This window comes from Macaca fascicularis, chromosome 10, assembly GCF_037993035.2.
Source record: "Macaca fascicularis isolate 582-1 chromosome 10, T2T-MFA8v1.1".
NCBI lineage: Eukaryota > Metazoa > Chordata > Mammalia > Primates > Cercopithecidae > Macaca > Macaca fascicularis.
Window position 1 is genome coordinate 84,987,922 of NC_088384.1, and position 20,298 is coordinate 85,008,219.

At 47.2% G+C, this 20,298-nt stretch overlaps 1 protein-coding gene across 3 annotated transcripts in view; it reads right to left on the reverse strand.

Moving 5' to 3' along the window:
* TGM3 (transglutaminase 3) overlaps positions 1 to 20,298 on the reverse strand; it is a 136,947-nt gene that overhangs the window by 21,890 nt on the left and 94,759 nt on the right. For 2 of the 3 annotated variants that reach the window (XM_074003234.1, XM_015457854.4), the window contains 6 exons: positions 9,601 to 9,774; positions 9,009 to 9,248; positions 8,306 to 8,424; positions 6,376 to 6,504; positions 2,182 to 2,359; positions 1,942 to 2,077 (listed from right to left, as the gene is read on the reverse strand). In XM_074003234.1, the coding sequence (XP_073859335.1) occupies positions 1,942 to 2,077; positions 2,182 to 2,359; positions 6,376 to 6,504; positions 8,306 to 8,424; positions 9,009 to 9,248; positions 9,601 to 9,774 (976 nt within the window). Of the gene's footprint in view, positions 1 to 1,941; positions 2,078 to 2,181; positions 2,360 to 6,375; positions 6,505 to 8,305; positions 8,425 to 9,008; positions 9,249 to 9,600; positions 9,775 to 13,153; positions 13,279 to 20,298 lie in introns of those variants that run through there. The other variant, XM_065522906.2, reaches the window with a different exon arrangement.

Genomic DNA, 20,298 nt, shown 5'->3' on the forward strand with positions numbered 1-20,298 from the left:
CTGCAGTTCCTAGTGTACAGGATAATCACAGAAAGGATATGCTGAGGGGACCTCCAACTTGTCTGACCAACCATCTCCTTTTGTAGAAGAAACAAAAGTTAGGAATGGCATAGCCCCAACGATCAGAGCTGGTTGTGATGGGATTTTGGACACAAGAACAAAGAAAAGCCCAGGGAAAACAAAATCTGGCCACAAGTAAGCGATATCATTAGAGAGAAAGTTGCATATGTGCAGATCAAGAAAGAAACTCCTTAAATAAGCTTTCTCTCCCCCAGTAAAACCCTGGAATCCATTGACCCTGGGATGAGTTACATAAGCCTCACTCTCTTTCAGAAGGGAAAGGATGCTTTTATTACTCAATTCGGTTGTTGGCATGGAGTTGTTATTTATTTGTTTTAACAGTGTTTTCCATTATTAGCTATTTTCCTTTCATTTTATACCCTTAGTTACATTAAGCACATTTCAGATAAGTTAGATATATTTATTCTGGTAATGATAAGTAATACAAATATTTTATGCAGACTACCTTAAAATTGAACATCTGAAAATAAGATGACATCTGTCATACGATTATCTAGACATATACATGCATGTGAGCAACTATGTGTGTGTGTAGCCTTTGAAATGGATTAAAAGAATAGATAGATGGGTACTTTATATAGACACATAGATATCTATGTGTATATACAGATATAAACATCATTGCCAATTGCCATCCAGTAATAACTTAGTATATGATGTAACCTTAAACAGTTGTAACAATATCTATTTTTATCTATATAACATCTATCTATCTGGTGCTCTATGCAGTTACAGATATAAGTCTACACATTTCATATAATCTACTTCCTGTGGCATCTATCATTAAATTACGTGTGTGTGTGTGTGTATTGATAGTGTGCACATGGCATATTTATGGTTAAGAATATAAATGCCCAAATATATATACAACATTTTGGCCGGGTGCAGTGGCTCACGCACGTAATCCCAGCACTTTGGAAAGCTGAGGCGGGTGTATGGCCTGAGGTCAGGAGTTCAAGACCAACCTGACCAACATGGTGAAACCCCGTCTCTACTAAAATACAAAAATTAGCTGGGCATGGTGGTGCATGCCTGTAATCTCAGCTACTTGGGAGGCTGAGGCAGGAGAATCACTTGAACCTGAGAACATGAGGTTGCAGTGAGCCGAGATTGTGCCATTGTGCTCCAGCCTGGGCAACAAGAATGAAACTCCATCTCAAAAAAAAACTAATTGTTATCATCCAGAATCCAGAATAAACTCTGAACTTTTGATGTCAACCAAGGTGTATAATAGCTATATATATATATATATATATATATATATGCTAAGAGAAGATGTGTTGCTCTTCTTATTCTCTTTAAGAAAGTTTAACCCTGTCTCTACTCAAAATACAAAAAAATTAGCCAGGCGTGGTGGTGGGCACCTGTAGTCCCTGCTACTTGGGAGACTGAGGCAGGAGAATGGCGTGAACCCGGGAAGCGGAGGTTGCAGTGAGCCGAGATCACGCCACTGTAGTCCAACCTGGGTGACAGAGCAAGACTCCATCTCAAAAAAAAAAAAAAAAGAAAAAAAAGAAAGTTTACAAGTCATATGGATTTTTCTCTTCCAAAGTAGTATAAGGTCCAATGGATCCCATAAATTCAGAGTGAATTTAGGAGCCCTGTCTTTCACTGGGATCAGACCCTTCGTCTGACGGCGGCAAGACAGACCAGACTAGCAGACCGCAGAGCACCGAGAAGAGGTGTCTTGGGTGCTGCTAAGTGTGTAATCAGCATTGCCAGCATTTCCATTCTACACGCTGTGATGACATGTTACTTGCCTTGCAACTCCTGTCTGGACCTGGGTCTCAGGAGGATGGTGAGAGCGAGAAGCCACTCAAATGTGGTGCTCGAGGTTCAGGCAAAGGGTGAGATACTTACCATACACTATCACTACCCTTGTCCAGGGGGTTTCCCATGCGGTCGTAGTACACATCCACACTGAGATTTCGGTCTGTGTCATGAGCTGAGCTGAAGTTGGTGATCACCCGGGAAGGAATCCCCAAAGACCGCAGCGCTGCAAGTCAGGGTGGGCATGAGAACTCAGGTGGTGGAGACGGTACCTTGGCATAGCCCACTGCCACCCACTGACCCAGCGAAGGCACACCACACCCAAGGTACCTGTGTTGAGGGTCCCAGCAAAGACCCAGCACTGGCCATATCGGACTGGGCTGAAGCCAGATTTTTTCCAGTCCTTGAGGATCTCCACGCTGCCGTTCCAGTTCCTTGGGTCACGACCACCCGTGTAAGTGCCGCTCCAATTCCCAGCAAGCACACCGTTGTCATCATTGCTATTGATCTGGGCAGAAACCACCCCCCAAAATGAGTCAGCACTAATGCCTTTCCTAGGGAGACTGACATGCAGAATTCAGAGGACAAGGTGGGGAGATGAGGAAGGAAGCCAAGGACCATGATTGAACTTTTCTTTGTCTTTCTAGGTGACTTGGGGATGATCATTGTAACACTTAACCCCTAGGGGTATGGAGTGGTTTACGAGTTTAGAGGTGCTTTCCCAAACAGGCCATGTTTGATTGTCCTTGATCCACACGTCATTCCTGTGTGGCAGCCTGACATGGGAAACAGACAGCACAGCTTGCCTGTGGCAAGGCAGGGCACAAATCCAGCTTGCAGAGGACTTCTGGTAGGAAAGAATTCACAGGCTACCACTGTTATCTGTCTGCCTGGGAGTCCATGGTTTGAAACTCTTTTTTGGTGTATGGTCTTACAAAAAGATCACTGTATTTATTTATTTATTTATTATTTTCTGATACGGAGTCTCTCTCTGTCACCCAGGCTGGAGTGCAGTGGCGTGATCTTGGCTCACTGCAAGCTTCGCCTCCCAGGTTCAAGCAATTCTCCTGGCTCAGCCTCCTGAGTAACTGGTATTATGCATGCCACCATGCCCGGCTAGGTTTTGTATTTTTGGTAGAGATGGGGTTTCACCATGTTGGTCAGGTTGATCTCAAGTGATCCGCCTATGTCGGCTCCCAAAGTGCTGGGATCATAGGCGTGAGCCACCGCACCCCTGCCAGAAAGTCACTTTAGAACTTCAGCAACTAACTTCTTCTTGGAAAGAATAAAGATAGAGTATTCCTTTTCTTTCATTCATTCAGCTATTTGTTCGTTTGTTAGTTTACTCGTTCATTTATTCAATTTAAGGCAAGGTTCTTATCTAAGTGACACAACCAAGAGGCAGCCTGAAAAGATCACTGGACTAGAAATCAAGAGACCTGAGCTCCATTGTCTTTTAGGGACACACCTGGAAATATTTACAGGTGAAATGATGACAAATGTGTAATGTCTAAGATTTATCAAATCATGTGTGAAAGAGAGGGTCAGAGATGAAATGACACCAGCCTTGAAGGGGTAATTGTTGAAGCTTGAGATGCATACACAGGAGTTCATTATGCTTTTCTCTCTACTTTTATATAGGTCTGAACTTTTCCACAATAAAAGTTAAAAGAGAAAAGGAGACAGCGAGGTTACAAGCCCCACTTTGCCACTTGCCAACTTGATGATTGCACAAAGGTCTGTTCACCTCTCCAGGCCTTAGTTCTTCACCTTCCAATAGGGAAGAGAATTTTCAAGGGAAAGTTAAGACAAAGGCGCTCGGAGGTGTCTTCTGTAGTCAAGGGTCAGGGTTTATGAAACTTTGGCTGTCGTTTATCTAAACTGTGCAATGAGAGGCTGGACCAGGATCTCCGAGGGCTCCTCCAGCCTGTGTGTCTTACTCCCTCTCCTTGGAGTGCCTGTAAGGGGCAAGGCCTATGAGAATGGACAGTCTGGACACAAAAGGATCCCTGCCCAGAACAGGCCGTGGCCAGCCTTGCCACCCCTCAGTGCAGTGGTGAGTTCTGCACCCCTTCCAGGAGGGCCTGGGCTGTCATGGCAGAGTCAGGCAAGACAGAGCCTCCTTCAAGACAGAAGGTTGTGCAGTCCTTCCCCATCTCCTGAGTCACTGGTGCCCCAGCCTCCAAAGTGGCTATCAGCATGGTCATCTCTGGCTGAAAGCTGAGCATTTCAAAGCTCTGCACAGGCCATAATTAGTTCATGGCCCAGCCCAGCTGGGAGGTCTGAACGGAGCATCTGGGAGGTGCAGCTGAGGAAATTGGCTCCACGATAAAGTGGTTTGGCCCTGGGGTGCGAGTGAGTCAGTGGCTGCAGGAGCCTCTGGCCTCACCCACTCTCTCCTAGGACAAAGAGGCTCAGCTTTCTAAGTCACCAGGGCTTTAATCAAACCTCTTCCAGGCCATTTGGTTTCAAGATTCTGCTCCAGGCTCACTTCCTCTCCATACCCTCCCTCAGCTACTCAGGTCCTCGTTCATCTCCTTAGAGCCTCTGAGTTCCCCGGGCCACCTTACTCCTTTCCTGCCAGGCTCAGTCTAAGAGTCAGCTCTTTCCAGAAGCCCTCTCAGAGGCACTCCACATATTTATTATGCAGCTGAGAAGTTGTTCACATTTCTAACCAAGTAACTAGCTCATTAGCATGAACATATCCAACTCAAAAGTCAAGAGCTCAAGAAATGCCTAAACCATGAACCATAGAAATAAATAAATAAAGGTTACAGAATTTCTGGGCAATTACTTAGTTTAAGAGGGTTAAAGTAAAGAATTCACTTTGACTTTTCACCTTTTTTTTTTGGAGACAGGTTCTTACTCTGTCACCCAGGCTGGAGTACAGTAGTGCAATCATAGCTCACTGCAGCCTGCGACCAATGGACTCATGCAATCCTCCCAGCTCAGTCTCCCGAGTAGCTGGGACTACAGGCATGTGCCACAATGCCTGGCTCCTTGTGTGTGTGTGTAGATGAGGTCTCACTATGTTGCCCAGGCTGGTCTCAAACTCCTGGGCTCGAGTGATTCCCTGCCTCAGCCTCCCAAAGTCCTGGGATTACAGGTGTGAACCACTGCGCCTGATCATGACTTTTTGCTTTTTAACTTACAACTTTTGAGCAGGTTGATCTAGGTTTAGATATTTTGGACGAATATTTTTGGAAACACGGTCTTACTCTATAACCCAGGCCTGAGTGCAGTGGTGCCATCATAGCTGACTGTAACCTCAAGCTCCTGGGTTCAAGTAGTCCTCCTGCCTCAGCCTCCTGAGTAGCTGGACTACAGGTATGTGCCACCATGCTTGGTTAATTTTTGTTTGTTTGAGATAGGGTCTTACTCTGTCACCCAGACTGGAACACAGTGGCATGATCTTGGCTCACCACAATCTCTACCTCCTGGGCTCAAGTGATCCTTCCACCTCAGCCTCCCAAGTAGCTGGGACTACAGGCACATGCAACCATGTCCTGCTAATTTTTTTTTTTTTTTTTTTTTTTTGTAGAGACAGGGTTTGCCATGTTGTCCAGGCTAGTCTTGAACTCCTGGGCTCAAGTCATCCACCTGTCAAAGTGCTGGGATTACAGGTGTGAGCCACTGTGTCTGCCTATGCCTGGCTAGGTTTGTTTTTGTTTTGTTTTGTTTTGTTTAATTTCTGTAGAGATGAGATCTCACTGTGTTACCCAGGCTGGCAGCAAATTCCTGGGCTCAAGCCATCTTCCCACCTCCATCTCCCAAAGCACCGGGATTAGAGGCGTGAGCCACCACGCCCAGACTGGATGGAGACATTCTCTATGCAATGAGCGCAGAGCCATAGATGCCTCCTAGGGGATCTAGCTTGTGTGTGTGTGAGTGTGAGAGAGAGAGAGAGATTGTGAGTGTGTGAGTGTGTGTGTGTGTGTGTGTTGTAGGGGCACAGGCCTTTTCCATGAAGGCCTTGTTCTGGTCTGACTCGCATGCTGTGTGGTTTGAACAAGCCACTTCAGCTCTCCAAGCTTGTTTCCCCATCTAGATCATGAATGAGGCAGCCTACCATCTGACACTCTGGGCTGTGCTCTGGGCTGCGGAAGAGATGAGTTAGGCAAAGGAGGTCACCACCTCCAGCTCAATAGGGGTCTCGCTTCCTTTCCCAGGAGGCCCAATGATGGAGCAGAGCCCTAGATTTGCATTCTCCCATCTTTGGCAGGCACCCAAAGAGCAAGTTCCCTTTTCCTCTGAGAAAGGCTTCATGATGTGGTGGAAAGGACTTTGAAGCTGGCTGGACCCCTGGCTCTGCCTCTGCCGCATACTCACTGTGTGCCTCAGGCAAGCCCTGTAACTTAGAGGGGCCTTGTGCTCCAAGTTGGTAAAATGTGTATGATTCTAACCACCAGCTGTAATTGGTGAGGCTTTAATGAGATGACATATATAAAGAGTGTGCGTGCCTAGCCCACAGGTGGTGTTCAATATATGATGACAACTAGTTGTGATCATTTTCCTGTTACTCACCATGGCACTCAGCACCCGGCCAACATATTTGGGGTCATTTCTGCGGGCCACATCAGTAGCAGGGTCACGGCGGAAATTCAGACTCCTATCCAAGATTGAGAGGCAGATGCTCAGAATGTCTTCTTCAAACTGTTCAGAATGAGACCATACATTACAATGAAATAAATGACAAGGAGAGTTGGCTCAAGAAGGGAACTACACTGGTGAGAACCACAGGAACTGTCAGATCCTTTGACTCTGTGGCCTCTGGAACTGAGAGCTACTGAGGACAGCCACCATGCCCAGCCCTCAACCCCGCAAACTCATCCAGAGCACTCACTACACACAAGACCCTGTGTATTTCCTCAAAGACAGCGTTTGAAACAAAAAACCAAAAAAGAGAGGAAAGGATAATAAATTAAAAAATTATAAAAAAGAAAAAAGCATAAGACCTTGTGCAAACTCTCCTAAAGTGAATGCATGGGAGGTGGCCTGGTCTAGCCGACGCCCTGGCTGCCACAAACCTCAGGAGCAAGCCGTTTAGCCTGTCTGGCCTTGATTTCTCCATCTGTATAATCAGGCCAAACTCATCTCAGAGTTTTCTTCTGTCTCTGACTCCCATCCTTTTTTTTTTTTTTTTTTTTGAGACGGAGTCTTGCTCTGTCACCCAGGCTGGAATGTAGTGGCGCGATCTTGGCTCATTGTGACCTCCACCTCCTGGGTTCCTCCTGGGTTCGAGTGATTTTCCTGCCTCAGTCTCCCAAGTAGCTGGGATTGCAGGCCCACACCACCACACCCAGCTAATTTTTGTATTTTTAGTAGAGACAGGGTTTCGCCATTTTGGACAGGCTGGTCTTGAACTCCTGACCTCAGGTGATCCACCCGCCTCAATCTCCCAAAGTGCTGGGATTATAGGCGTGAGTCACCGCACCTGGCCTGCCTACAATCTTGAACGCGTTATTGAGACTCCTGGAGAATTTTATTTTAAGTTATAAAAATAAAATCTCTTGTTACGTATATGTATTTGAAGCGATTTTCACAAAATAAGACTTAATTGAAGTCATTGCTTCTCAAACTGAGAAGGCTGAGCTCCTCTTGACTTAGGTCTTTGCATTTGCTTTTCCTTCTGCCTGATGCTCTTTCCCAGGATCTCTGTCTGGTGCCCTCATCTCCTTCAGGTTCCTGATGAAAGGCTCCTTTCTAAGTGAGGCCCTCCCTGACCATGCCATCAAAAAAAAAAAAAAGCCTCTGTTCCACTCCTAGGTGCACTCTATTCACTATCCTTCTCTTTTTTCCTTCCTCACAATAAAGGAGATAGCCAACTTGCTCCAGTTGACTACAGACAGGGTCTGTAGATGGTCCAAGCACACATCCTTCTGATATCCAAGGCACCCCGCCCAAGGTGCTTTATTCTAATGCCTTTGTCTGGTGGACAAAATAAAAAGTGGAGGGCATACCTGAAGTTTTCTAAACTGACCAAATCTGATAACTCTGTAGACTCAAATGGGCATCACTGTAATAAAGGACCAAGAGGGTGTGGCTTGGAAAGGCTGAGTGGGCACACTAAGGAAGTTTCATCACATTTTTACATGGAATGAAAAACAGAAGCTACATCACTGTCCCCAGTGTCTCTAGGGGGCCTTATATCTATGTGTGCATCCTGGCACCAATACTACTTCATTGCATCAATTGAGTTATGTGTATGTTCTGTCTTGCCCACTAGATTGCGACCCCTTCAAAGATGATCTGTCTTATTCATCTCCTGTATCCTTAGTGTGGATCCCAGGGTCTGACACATAATAGGTGGCCAATGAAAGTCTTCTGAATGCATGAACAAATAGAAGGGCAGGCAGATGGACAGATGTGGGACTTCCCATTGATCTGTGGGGCAAGCTGCTGAGCTTCTTGGGTAAAAGGGACATTACCCTCAGCCTCCTTATGACCCTTTTACCTGTCCAAAGTTCCAGCCAATCATGCTAATTCGATTTGTGCTTCCCACATAGATGATGCCGGCATCTTCCTGAACATACTCTTCTCTCTCAGCATGGTTACCCATAAAGACGCTATCCGCTGTTTGATACAAAAAGCAGACACCAGGGACTAGAATCCTAGGAGGACTGTAGGGATCATTCCTCCTCTTCTCCAACTCCTGAACTGGCCTGGGGGTCAGAGCAAGCCCCACCTTTAGCCCTCCCCTGACCCTTGGGTTGAAATTCTTCCAACTCCAATTGTGGGAACTATGAGCTGGAAAGAGAAGCTAGGATGACTTGAGGGTCTGAAAATGAGACCCTGGGGATGAGACACCTGCTCTTTCTGGCAGGAAGCTATCTCCAAGCTGTGGAATTATACTGTGGTATTGTCCCTTAAAATGAATCATGCTATGCAGTTTGTAAAAGCTCAATGTGATCTCGACAATATTCCCAGAAGAAACAGCAGGATGTCCATTTAATGGTGAGGACTTGGAGAGAGAGAGGGACTGCCCAGACTCAGACGCTGCTGAAGTGTCAGAGCTCCTCATTTCTAGCTTCTGCACCCTTTCCACAGCCCATGGACTTTCCCTAATCAAACTTGAGCCTGTGAAGATCATTTCCACCATCCCCTTTCTCTTTTCTAGCTTAGGCCAGGGCTGAGAGTGTGGGTGGTTAGACACCTACCGTTCAGCCAGGGGTTAAAAAGCAGTATGAACGTCCCAAGTTTCACAGAGGAGACGCCGCCCTGGGAGGAGATCTGGAGGGCCATTGTGTACTGTCCTATGGGTGCGCTGGCAGGACTGGAGATGCTAATAGTCAGAGTATTGCCATTGATGGCCTGAAGCACCGCACTCCAGCCACCGCTACTGCCATTGGAGAGTGGAAACACAGCCTTCGTCATGGCCGACTCGGAGGGGTAAGGCCCTGTCAAAGAAGACAGAGGTTGAGAAAAACCAACAAGCACTGGTCAGACTGTGGAGAGACCAGGTTCCAATACAACCCCCGTGTGGGGGACATGAGCCAATGAAGCACCATATTCTGCCACTGGAAGTAACTGGAATGAACATACAGGCCAGATCCCTCTTGATTTGAGGATGGTGACTCTCAGTCAGGCTCAGAGATGGACAGCAACTTGCCCAAGGCCACATTGAATCATTGACAGAGTAAGGCTAGAGCCCAATGCCAGTGGTCCCACTATGGTCCCCATCACTCCTTGAATGCACAAGGGCTACTCAGGTATGTGTGTGTTTGGGCAGGGAGGGGAATGCGCAGGTACCTGTGGAGACAATGAACTCCAGTCTTTCGTTAGAGCCAAGGCCTTTGTTCATGAGCATTAAGACCTGGAAGTTTTGGCCTCTCCGCAAGATGAGCTCCCGGCTAGAGAACTTGTGTGTGTGATGCGCTTGTCGGTTGAAGGCCGTCTGCCAGTTGATACTCTGGAGTCCTAGAGCTGTGAGGCAGAAAAGAGAACCTGAAGTCCTAGGAGGCAAGGAATGGTGGTGTGGGGGAATGGTGTAAGTTACCAAAGAGCAGCTTTGGGGTGAGGCTCGTCGAGGGCAGAGCCAAATTCCTGGAAAGAATCACGTTAAAATCCAAAGACCTTGATCTTGCATAGCAAGAACATCACAACCTATTCCCATTCAGTCTTTCTAGTCTCAGTTATGCCAGCTCCCAGGATGCAAGATCACAGAAAATGCTCTGCCCTTTCAGACAGCTGAACCTCTGTGCATCCTGTTCCCACAGCTAAGAGTGTCTTTTCCCCTCCATCTGCTGAGCTGTCACTCGGCCCTTAGGGAACAGGCCAAATGTTCAGTGGAACTCCATCCAATCAATGAGGAGAACTATGTCACCAGAGCGCCTACATTCTGTCTGCTTTCAGCATTTCTCATTGCTTTGTGGATGGGGGCTCCAACAGAACTGAAGTGAGGAGCCGGGCATGGTGGCTCATGCCTGTAATCCCAGTACTTTGTGTGGCTGAGGTAGGCGGATCACCTGAGGTCAGGAGCTTGAGACCAGCCTGGCCAACATGGTGAAACCCCGTCTCTACTAAAAATACAAAGAATTAGCTGGGCGTGGTGATGCACACCTGTAATCCCAGCTACTCAAGAGGCTGAAGCAGGAGAATCACTTGAATCTGGGAGGCGGAGGTTACAGTGAGCCGAGGTCACAACCATTGCACTCCAGCCTGGGCGACAAAAGCAAAACTCTGTCTCAAAAAAAAAAAAAAAAAAAAAAAAAAAAAGAACGGAAGGGAGGATACTTCTCTCACACCCATCATCCTGGTTTGGCTTCTTTGTTGTACCCTTGTGTGTACCCAGACGCCAAGCATGTTTCGCCTCTCCAGCATCCAGCAAATGTTTACTTTTGCATCCTTTACCTTCCCTGTATTTGTAACGCCTTGGTGTTGACCTGGGCCTCTGATGCTAGGGAGGCTGGCGGAGACTCTGAGCAGTGTTTCTAGGACTAGTGATTGGGGAATCCTTGGCTGAGAGGGGACTTGCAAATGCTCACTGGCAAGAGCTGTTTATAGGAGCAGGTCAAAGGCCATGAATGACCTGGATAAGACTCGAGGACAAACATCTCAAAATCCACCCTCCTGATTTCTTCTCACATGATTGTGAAGATGACGGAGCTAAACTGAGAAGGGTTTATGAGAGATGCCACGATGTACCAAGTGTTCGCTGAAAGAAACTTTTTGGGAAATCTTCCTATGAGTTATGTTTAAGAGGTTACGTCACCCATTCTTCTGCAAACCAAACTGGTCTCTGTCTTTACAAAGAGGCCACAGCTCTAATGAGAGTGTGAGGGTGCATTCCAGTGCCAGACACAGCTCTTTTTTATATGTGTCCATCTGTCTGCATCAGAACATCCCTTTTTAATCTTTTATTCTATTTTATTTTTGAGGCAGGATCTGGCTCTGTTGCCTCAGGCTGGAGTGCAGTGGTGTGATCTTGGCTCACTGCAACCTCTGGCTCCTGGACTCAAGGGATTCTCCCACCTCAGCCTCCCCATTGGCTGGGACTACAGGCATGAGCCACCACTCCCAGCTAACTTCTGTATTTTCTGTAGAGACAGAGTTTTGTCATATTGCCCAAGTTGGCCTCAAACTCCTGGGCTCAAGTGATCTGCACGCCTTGGCATCCCAGAGTGCTGGGATTACAGGCATGAGCCACTGCACCCGGCGCCCTCTTGATCTTTCTATTCTGATGCCTAGCGCACTGCTTGACTGTATTAGGATAATTAGATAAATAAATAGATGAAGGAATAAATGAACAAAGAAAAGACTAATGTCATGAGATAATCGTCATGACAACAGCTCAAAATTTAGTCTACAAGGAAAAGTGAATATGAAGTATTCATTCAATAAAAATATTAGAGCAACTATTATTCATAGGACATTGTGTGAGGCACAATGTTGGGAGTGTAAACGTGTATGAAGTGTAGTTGTAACTCTCCAAGAGCTTCAGCAGTGGATAAGACAAGCATAAGTGATCATGAATGATGGAATGGGGTAAATCCAGGAAAGGTGTATGAGAGATGCAGGCAGGAAAAAAAAATCACTTTCAGTTGTAGGGATCAGGAAAAGCTACACTGAAAATGCTGGGCCTTGAAAGGAGAGAGAATTTTGTCAGGGGCCCATAGAGCAGCCTGCATTCTAGACGGTGGGAAGGAGAGGCTCAAAGGCACAAGAGAAGGAGTGATGCTATTTGTCTAGAGCAGGGGCCCTTCGTGGAGAAGAGAGAAAGGTGAGACAGGAGCGAGTAGGGGCCAGGGCAGGACTGGGGAGGGGCTTCCACTCAAGAGCACTGGAGATGGGGCAGAGGGTCACCATAGGTACCCTCTCCAGTAAAATGCAGGCTCCCTGGGATGGTGAGCCAACCTGCTGTTGGAGAGAGGGGACTCAAGAGATGAGCTTACTCCCAGTTCAGGGTGCTAAATTCATTCATTCAAACATCCACTCACTCATTCATTTAACAAATATTCATTGAAAGAATAAATTAATAGATTTTTGCACAAATTCAGGGAAACTGAGACATTCGTGCAATCAACAAGGATCTGTTGAATGAAGGGAAGAAATAAGGGAGGACAGAAAGGACAGAGGGAGCAGGGGGAAAATGAGCATTCCTGTACCTGAGTAGCCAACAGAGACAGCCCAGAACTCAGACACTGGCAAACACTGAGCCCTAGATGGCTGTGTACAGCTGATAGATGCCAGATCTCTCTAGGGAAACGGCCCCCAACTTTCTCCCCTCTCCTCCTGCCAATCTTGCTCACTACTTTCTGTGCATCCCAGCCAGTTGCAATTTGGTAGAGCTTTACTCGCTTTAGAAAAAAGAATGGCTGGCCGGGTGCAGTGGCTTACACCTATAATCCCAACACTTTGGGAGGCCGAGGTGGGTGGGTCATTTGAGGTCAGGAGTTCGAGGCCAGCCTGGCCAACATGGCAAAACCCCATCTCTACTAAAAATTAAAAAATTAGCCTGGCATGGTAGCGCATGCCTGTAATCACAGCTACTCAGGAGGTTGAGGCAGAAGAATCACCTGAACCTGAGAAGTGGAGCTTGCAGTGAGTTGAGATCATGCCACTGCACTCCAGCCTGGGTGACAGAGCAAGATTCCATCTCAAAATTAAAAAAAAGAAAAAAGAAAGCAAAGAAAAGAAAAACAAAAGAGAAGAGCTCTCAAATAAAAACCTCTGGAAATATATATTTTTATAAAACAAGAACTCTATGGAACATATGGTTTCAGACCACTTGAGCCTTCCTAGAGATTTTTCACCCCACCCCCAAATCCCAAAGGACGCATGTCCTTTTCCAGATAAAGCTCACTCTAGACCACGAGTTCTTTGAAAGTAGAAAGTCCGTCTCCAGAAGGCTTTGTCCAGCACAGAGGTAAGGAAAGAGGGGCAGGGTACTCAGCATCTCTTGCTGGCACCTGCCTCTCCCAACAGGCCCACACCCTTCTTTGCTCCACCAAAGCTCATGCATTGTTTGCTGCGGCTGTGTCAATAGTAGAGGCCCCTCCCATTCATCCCAGAGACCAATGTCTTGTCCCTAGAGAGGATGAAAAAGAAAAGACTGAGCTCCAGGGTGCCTCCCAACAGGGAAACCTGCAGAAAGAACATGAGGGGCACTTTGCATGCCCCACTAGGTCAGACCTGGGGTGACTGTGGTGGTGGTGATCATACTATTAGCTGAAGTTTACTGGGCATTTGTGTGCCAGCCATCTTTCAAAGTGTTTATGTGCATTAGCTCATTAACTCTATGAGGCAGACACTTGCAGACGTCCTGTTTTACAGACAAGGAAGCTAAGGTGTAGAGAAACCAGGTACCTTGGTCACGGTCACCCCACTCCACAGTGGAGGACTGCAGGCTCCAGAGCCCACACTCATCATCTCTGCCTTTTCTGACACCAAGCATGAGTCCCGGCAGCACCAACAAGCCTTGCTCTCTGTTAGGGTGGCTGTGGGATGTGCGAGACTGCTGCAAGCTGGAGGAGGAGGAGGAAAAGTGGGGCTCACTTTTGTCATCAGCCTTCTTTATGCCAACTGCTATGCGCAGTCCACAGAACACGTTATGTATGTGGTCAATGAAATCTTACAATGAGAAACCAAGGCTCAGAGACCAGGTAGTTTATCTGAGGTCACATACCTGGAAATTGGCAGAGCCAGGATTCTGAACCCAGGTGTGGCATAATGAGAAATATATATTTGATCTCTGCTTTCTCTTGGCACAAAGTTCCTGAAACCCTTGGAACCTCCAAAATGATGAGTGACTTTTTGTATGCTAATGAGATGACTGGTACTGGCAGCTCCTGGATAGCCTCAGGACGGGAGCTGGTTGCCAGGGGAGCCAACCAGTGATTAGAGACTTGGGACTTTCAGCCTCATGCCCACTACCCACTTCCACAGAGGGGAGAGGGACTGGAGGTTGATTTCATCACCAATGACTGATGACTTAATGAATCATGCCTAAGAATGAAGCCTTCATAAAAACCCAAACCCCAAAGGATGGGGCCTGAGGAGCCTCCAGGCTGAACTCATGGAAGTGCTGGGAGGGGGACATGGGGGCTCTGCGCCCCTCCCCACACCTTATCCCAGGCACCTTTTCCATCTGGCTGCTTCTGAGTTGTATCCTTTTATCATAAACTGGTCATCTGTTTTCCTGAGTTCTGTAGGCTGTTCTAGCAAATCTTCAAACCTGAGAAGGGGCTGGTGGGAACTCCTGATTTAAATCTGGTCGGTCAGAAGCACAGGTGACAACTTCTGAAGCACTGGCATCTGAAGTGGGGCAGTCTTGTGGGACTGAGGGGCGTGTGCACACCCTGTGGGCTGTGTGCTAACTCCCAACAGTGTGAGAATTGAGTTGAGTTGTAGGACACCCAGTGGTGTCCACAGAGAATCGCTTGGTATGAGAACAAACCCCACACATTTGGCGGCTAGGAAGTATTAAGAGTGGTCTGGAAGAGAAAATGGTGTTTCCTCTTCACCAGGTCTTACTGACTCTACCCTGTCACTGTGGTCCTGAAACCTTTTGGAAGAGCGTCTCATGTAGGATTTTGAGTCCAGAAAGTGCCCTAGGTGGTGAGGGGCCCTCATGCTGCATCGTACACCTGCTAGCGTTTGGATTCTGACAGAGGAGAGACACCGAGCTCCTGGAAGGAAAACATCTCTTCCAAAAGAACTGTCTTCACGGGAGCTGGACAAAGGGGACAGCCTGCCCTGCATCCCCGAGTAGGGGTGCCAGCTGAGAGCGTGCTCATCAAGCTTCCGGTGTGGTTCTGAACCGTTCACCAGCTGCCTCCCTCAGTCATCATCCTGTCCCTTAACCCTAGGATTGCTCTGCCAGCCCCCAAATCAAGGATCCAATGATCCTGTCTCCCTAACCCCAAAGCCCTTGACATGGCACTCATCACAGCCCACCCTGTCAGAATGTGTAGGAAAGGAGAGGAGGGAAAGGTATTCAGCCATCTAAGGTTCTCAGGTTTACCGCTTTATGTATATTTATGAGCCTCAGGGCTGTCTTCTGCACCAGTCTGGGTGAAGGGAGGAGAAGAGACAGGAGTCGCGTGATTCTTATAACTGACTCATCAACGTACATACTTAAAAGACATCAGCGGGAAAAGAAACCTTAGAGACCGATCACATACTCCTAACCCTTATTCCAGACGTGAGCACACGGAGGCCGCAGAGGTGCTTTGCCCACAGTGTGACATCTCCAAACTCTGATTCCTCGCCACCTCCCTGAGTTAATGCTTAACTCCAGTGTCAGGCCTGGGGCAATTTCTCAGATTTTTTTTCCTGAGAACATCAGTGCCAGCAGCAATTCTAATGTGGTGGACTGCCAGATAAATATCTATCCTGATGTTCACTTGTTCCTTCTTTCCTGGTAATGAAATCCCCCATATGTACAGGCACTGCTTTCCCAGGCTCCACTCTGGCTCGGTGGCCATGAGGGTAAATTTGGGCCAAAAACTTATAGGCAGAAGTTATAGGTATTAACTTCCAGGAAATCTCTCTTTTAAAAAATTGAGGTAAAATTCACAACATAAAAATTGCCATTTAAAACATTTTAAAATGTACAATTCAGGGGCGTTTAGTACATTCACAACATGCAATTATCTCCACTATCTAGTGGCAGAACTTTCTCTTCACTCCCCAAAGAATCCCCCAATCCATTAGGAGGAACTCCCCATTTCCTCCTATCCCCAGCCCCTGCCAACTCCAGCTCTTTCTGTCTCTATGGATTTGCCTATCCTGGGCATTTCTTTTTCTTTTTGTTTCTTTTCTTTTCTTTTCTTTTTTTGAGATGGAGTCTCCCTCTGTTGCCCAGGCTGGAGTGCAGTGGTATGATCTTGGCCTCACTGCAACCACCGCCTCCCAGGTTCAAGTGATTCTCCTGCCTCAGCCTCCTGAGTAGCTGGGATTACAGGCGGGTGTTACCACGCCCGGCTAATTTTTTTTGTATTTTTGATAGAGATGGGGTTTCACCATGTTGGCCATCCTGGTGTCGAACTCCCGACCTCAAATTGTCCACCCACCTGGCCCCCTAAAGTGCTGGGATTACAGTCATGAGCCACCTCGCCCAGCCCTATTCTGGGCATTTCATAAATTAACAAATGGAATCACACAATGTGTGATTTGGGTCTCACTTATTTTACTTAGCGTAATGTTTTCAAGGCTCGGTCATGTTGGAGGATGTATCAGTAGTTCATTCTTTTCTTATGGCTGAATGATAGTCTATTACATGAATATTCCATGTTTTGTTGATGCATTCATCAGCTGATGGACATCTGGGTTGTCCCTACCTTTCAGCTACTCTGAGTAGTGCTGCTATGAATGTGTACTTGGTAATATTTGTTTGAATACCTGTTTTCAATTTTTATTTTATTTTTTATTTTTTAGAAAACCTCTTTATATTAAACAGTTGGCAAATGCCCTTTGCCTGTTTTCTTCCTCTTGTTCCATCCTGCTATCTGGACATGGACAAGGTTCTAGCGGTTGTCTCAGACCATGCAGAACCATATGTACCCTAGCGATGGTGGAGAGGAGACTGGACAGAGCTGGGCCCTGAGAATGGTGCCACCACCTGGCCTGCCCAGAACTGCCTGCATACAGGCTGCTCATGCAAGGAAGAAATAAACCTCTGTCTTATTTTTCTAAGCTACTTTTTTTTGGGGGGGGGCATTCACCATCAATCACAGCCAAACATAATCACAAGTATGTTAATGTAACCCCTGCCCATTTATTCTGTGGTCCCTCTTTGGCAGAGGTCATGTGAAAAGCACAGAGAAAGACTCCAGATGTGAAAGGGAAGCTGCTATTCCGCCGTCTTAATCCTTGTCAGCCTGGCTCTGCAGTTGAATCACCTGCAGCAGACGAGTGAGAATGACTTGGTCGCCGGGTGTGTAATGGGGCTCTCATCTCCTATTCCAGAGAGGACCACCCCACAGAGGGGCTGACAGGGGGCCCAATATGGAGTGATGCTACTCCAGTGACTGGGACTATCCCTAGCCCCCACCCAGACTCTACTTCCCATATCTTTTCTCTAGACATAGATGCATTTTTATTTTACAGAAGTCTAGAGTTAATGAGGGCTGATAGAAATGCTAAAAAGTGGCCGAGCACGGTGGCTCACACTTGTAATCCCAACACTTTGGAAGACCGAGGCAGGAAGATCACCTGAGGTCAGGAGTTCGAGACCAGCCTGGCCATCACGGCGAAATCCCATCACTACTAAAAATACAAAAATTAGCTGGATGTGGTGATGTATGCCTGTAGTTCCAGCTACTCGGGAGGCTGAGGCAGGAGAATGGCTTGAACCCTGAGGTGGAGGCTGCAGTGAGCTGAGATCTCACCACTGTGCTCTTGCTGCTCCTGCCTGGGGGACAAATCAAGAAATCTAAATAGTCTTTACACACATGGATCTGGAAAAGACATGAGGTTTCACAGGGCTAATACTATGTATCAGGGTACTCTGATATTTTCTCTTCGGCTTTTTCTCTTTCTTAATGGCTGGTCACAGTCCACTAAACTGATTTTACAACCTGCTAGTGGATGGCAACTGGCAGCTTGAAAAACAGTGATGTAATCTAGTATGCCCACATGACAGGTCAGAAAGTTGAGACCCTGAAAGGGGAAGCCATCTGCGGAGGTCACAGAGTTGAAGCAGATCTTAGCCCAGAAGCCAGGTCTCAGATCCTGGTCACCGACAGGCTGTGAGTCATCCCACTTCCCACCCCTAGACACTGGGAACATCTTTAGCCCCTGGCCAGCCCTCCTCTGGCTCCAAGGACACAGGTGCTTTCCTCCTCAGCACCCATCTCTCTCTCCTTTCTCTCTTTCTAGCCTGTGCTGTTTCCTTTTAACTTCTGCCACATATCCTGACATTTGCAAGCCCTGTGCAGCACAGGTGGCACAATTTCTTGGCATTCAGGCAGAGTAAGGGGCTGGTAAGGATGAAGAGAAATGAGCCCTGGATTGGTGCCTGGACCGGTGAGAGGCCCTGAGCAAGGGCCTCAATGTCTCTGAATTGTACTTTTCTCATCTGTAGAAGAGGGACAGTGAGACCTGAACATCTTCCCTCTTAGGGTTATTGTTGGGATTCAACATATACCCATCACTAGCACCGGGACCCCCAGAGATTGGGGGAAACAAATGCCTTGGGATCCCATATATAATGGCAAAAACAAATATTTTAATGGGCTTTTAATGGGCTGCTATTGAGGACCTCTTATGTGTCAGACACTGAGCTCAGCATTTCACCTGCGTTATGTCTTTTAATAGTCACAAAATATTGACTATTAAAAAGATGTTGCTATCCCTATTTCACAGATGAGGGATTTGGAAGTCCAGTCAGGTGAAGTCACTTACTCAATATCACATGCTTAGGCAGAGGCTGGACTGAAGCCCAGACTGAAAGCCAATTTTGCCTGAGCAGATATGACCCCTGCAGCCAACCAAGGCAGCAGTGACTTAGATACAGATCCTGGAGGGGCCATCCACAGCCTACTCCCTGCCTAGACACCCTATGGTCAGGGCAAAACAAGAGGACAGAAGGACTTCTCTTCCTAAGCGAGAGTTTAGAATCTCTGAGACCAGAGGCTGTCAACCCTAGCTGCCCAGAAGAATCACCTGGAGAATGTTCTATTGCTCTGAGACCCACCCTAGGCAAATTCAGCTAGAATCTTTGGATAGGGATGACACTGGCATTTCTTTTCCCTCCCTCCCTCTCTCCCTTCCTTCCTTTCTTTCTTTCTCTTTCTCTCTCTCTTTCTTTCTCTTTCTTTTCCTTCCTTCCTTCCTTCCCTCCCTCCCTTCTTTCCTTTCTTTATTTCTTCCTTACTTTTTTTTTTTTTTTTTAACAGAGTCTCTCTCTGTTGCCCAAGCTGGAGTGTAGTGGTGTCTCTAGGCAAATTCAATTAGAATCTTTGGATAGGGATGACACTGGCATTTCCTTCTTTCTTTCTCTTTCTTTCTCTTTCTTTTTTTCTTTCTTCCTTCCTTTCTCTTTTCCTTCCTTCCTTCCTTCCTTCCCTCCCTCCCTCCCTCCCTCCTTCCTTCCTTCCCTCCCTCCCTCCCTCCCTCCTTCCTTCCTTCCTTTCTTCCCTCCCTCCTTCCCTCCCTTCTTTCCTTTCTTTCTTTCTTCCTTTCTTTTTTTTTTTTTTAATGGAGTCTCTCTGTTGCCCAAGCTGGAGTGTAGTGGTGTGATCTCAGCTCACTGCAACCTCTGCCTCCCAGGTTCAAGCGATTCTCTTGCCTCACTGTAATCTCAGCCTTCCAAGTAGTTGGGACTACAAGCGCACACCAGCGTGCCCCACTAATTTTTGCATTTTTAGTAGATGAGATTTTGCCATATTGGTCAGGCTGGTCTCAAACTCCTCACCTCAGATGATCTGCCCACCTTGGCCTCCCAATGTGCTGAGATTACAGGCGTGAGCCACTGCACCTGGCCAGCATTTTCTTTAAAGCTCTCTTGGTGATTCTAATGTGCAGCAAGGACTGAGACTCACTACCTTAGGCCTATTTATTGTCTACACTTATCAAATCTCCTTCACATGAATTATCTGACCAGAGCCACCCGGCAGTCATAGGAAGGAGGCAGGGGAGGAGTCACTGTCCTCTTTTTTAATAAGGAAAATCACGCTGAGAGAGGGTAAGGCTGACTCCTTCTGACTCCATCTCTCAGCTCCTACCAAGATCTTGGGCCTTGTGCCCTCCACTACTAAGCGAGATTTCCTAACTTCAGCACACACCCCAGCCTGGCACGTGGGCCCTGGGGAGGAGAATGATTGCTCCATCTACAGAGACAGCCCTGCGGGGCGGAGCCAGCATGAAGTTATTTGAGGTGAACAAGAGGAGCGCACAGGCACGAGGACTTTGGACTTGGGAATGGATGATGGGGGAGCAGGGAGGACTTGTGCTAAAAGGTACTTAATGGAGAGGGTCCCCTGGGAATCGCCCCGATTAGAAAAT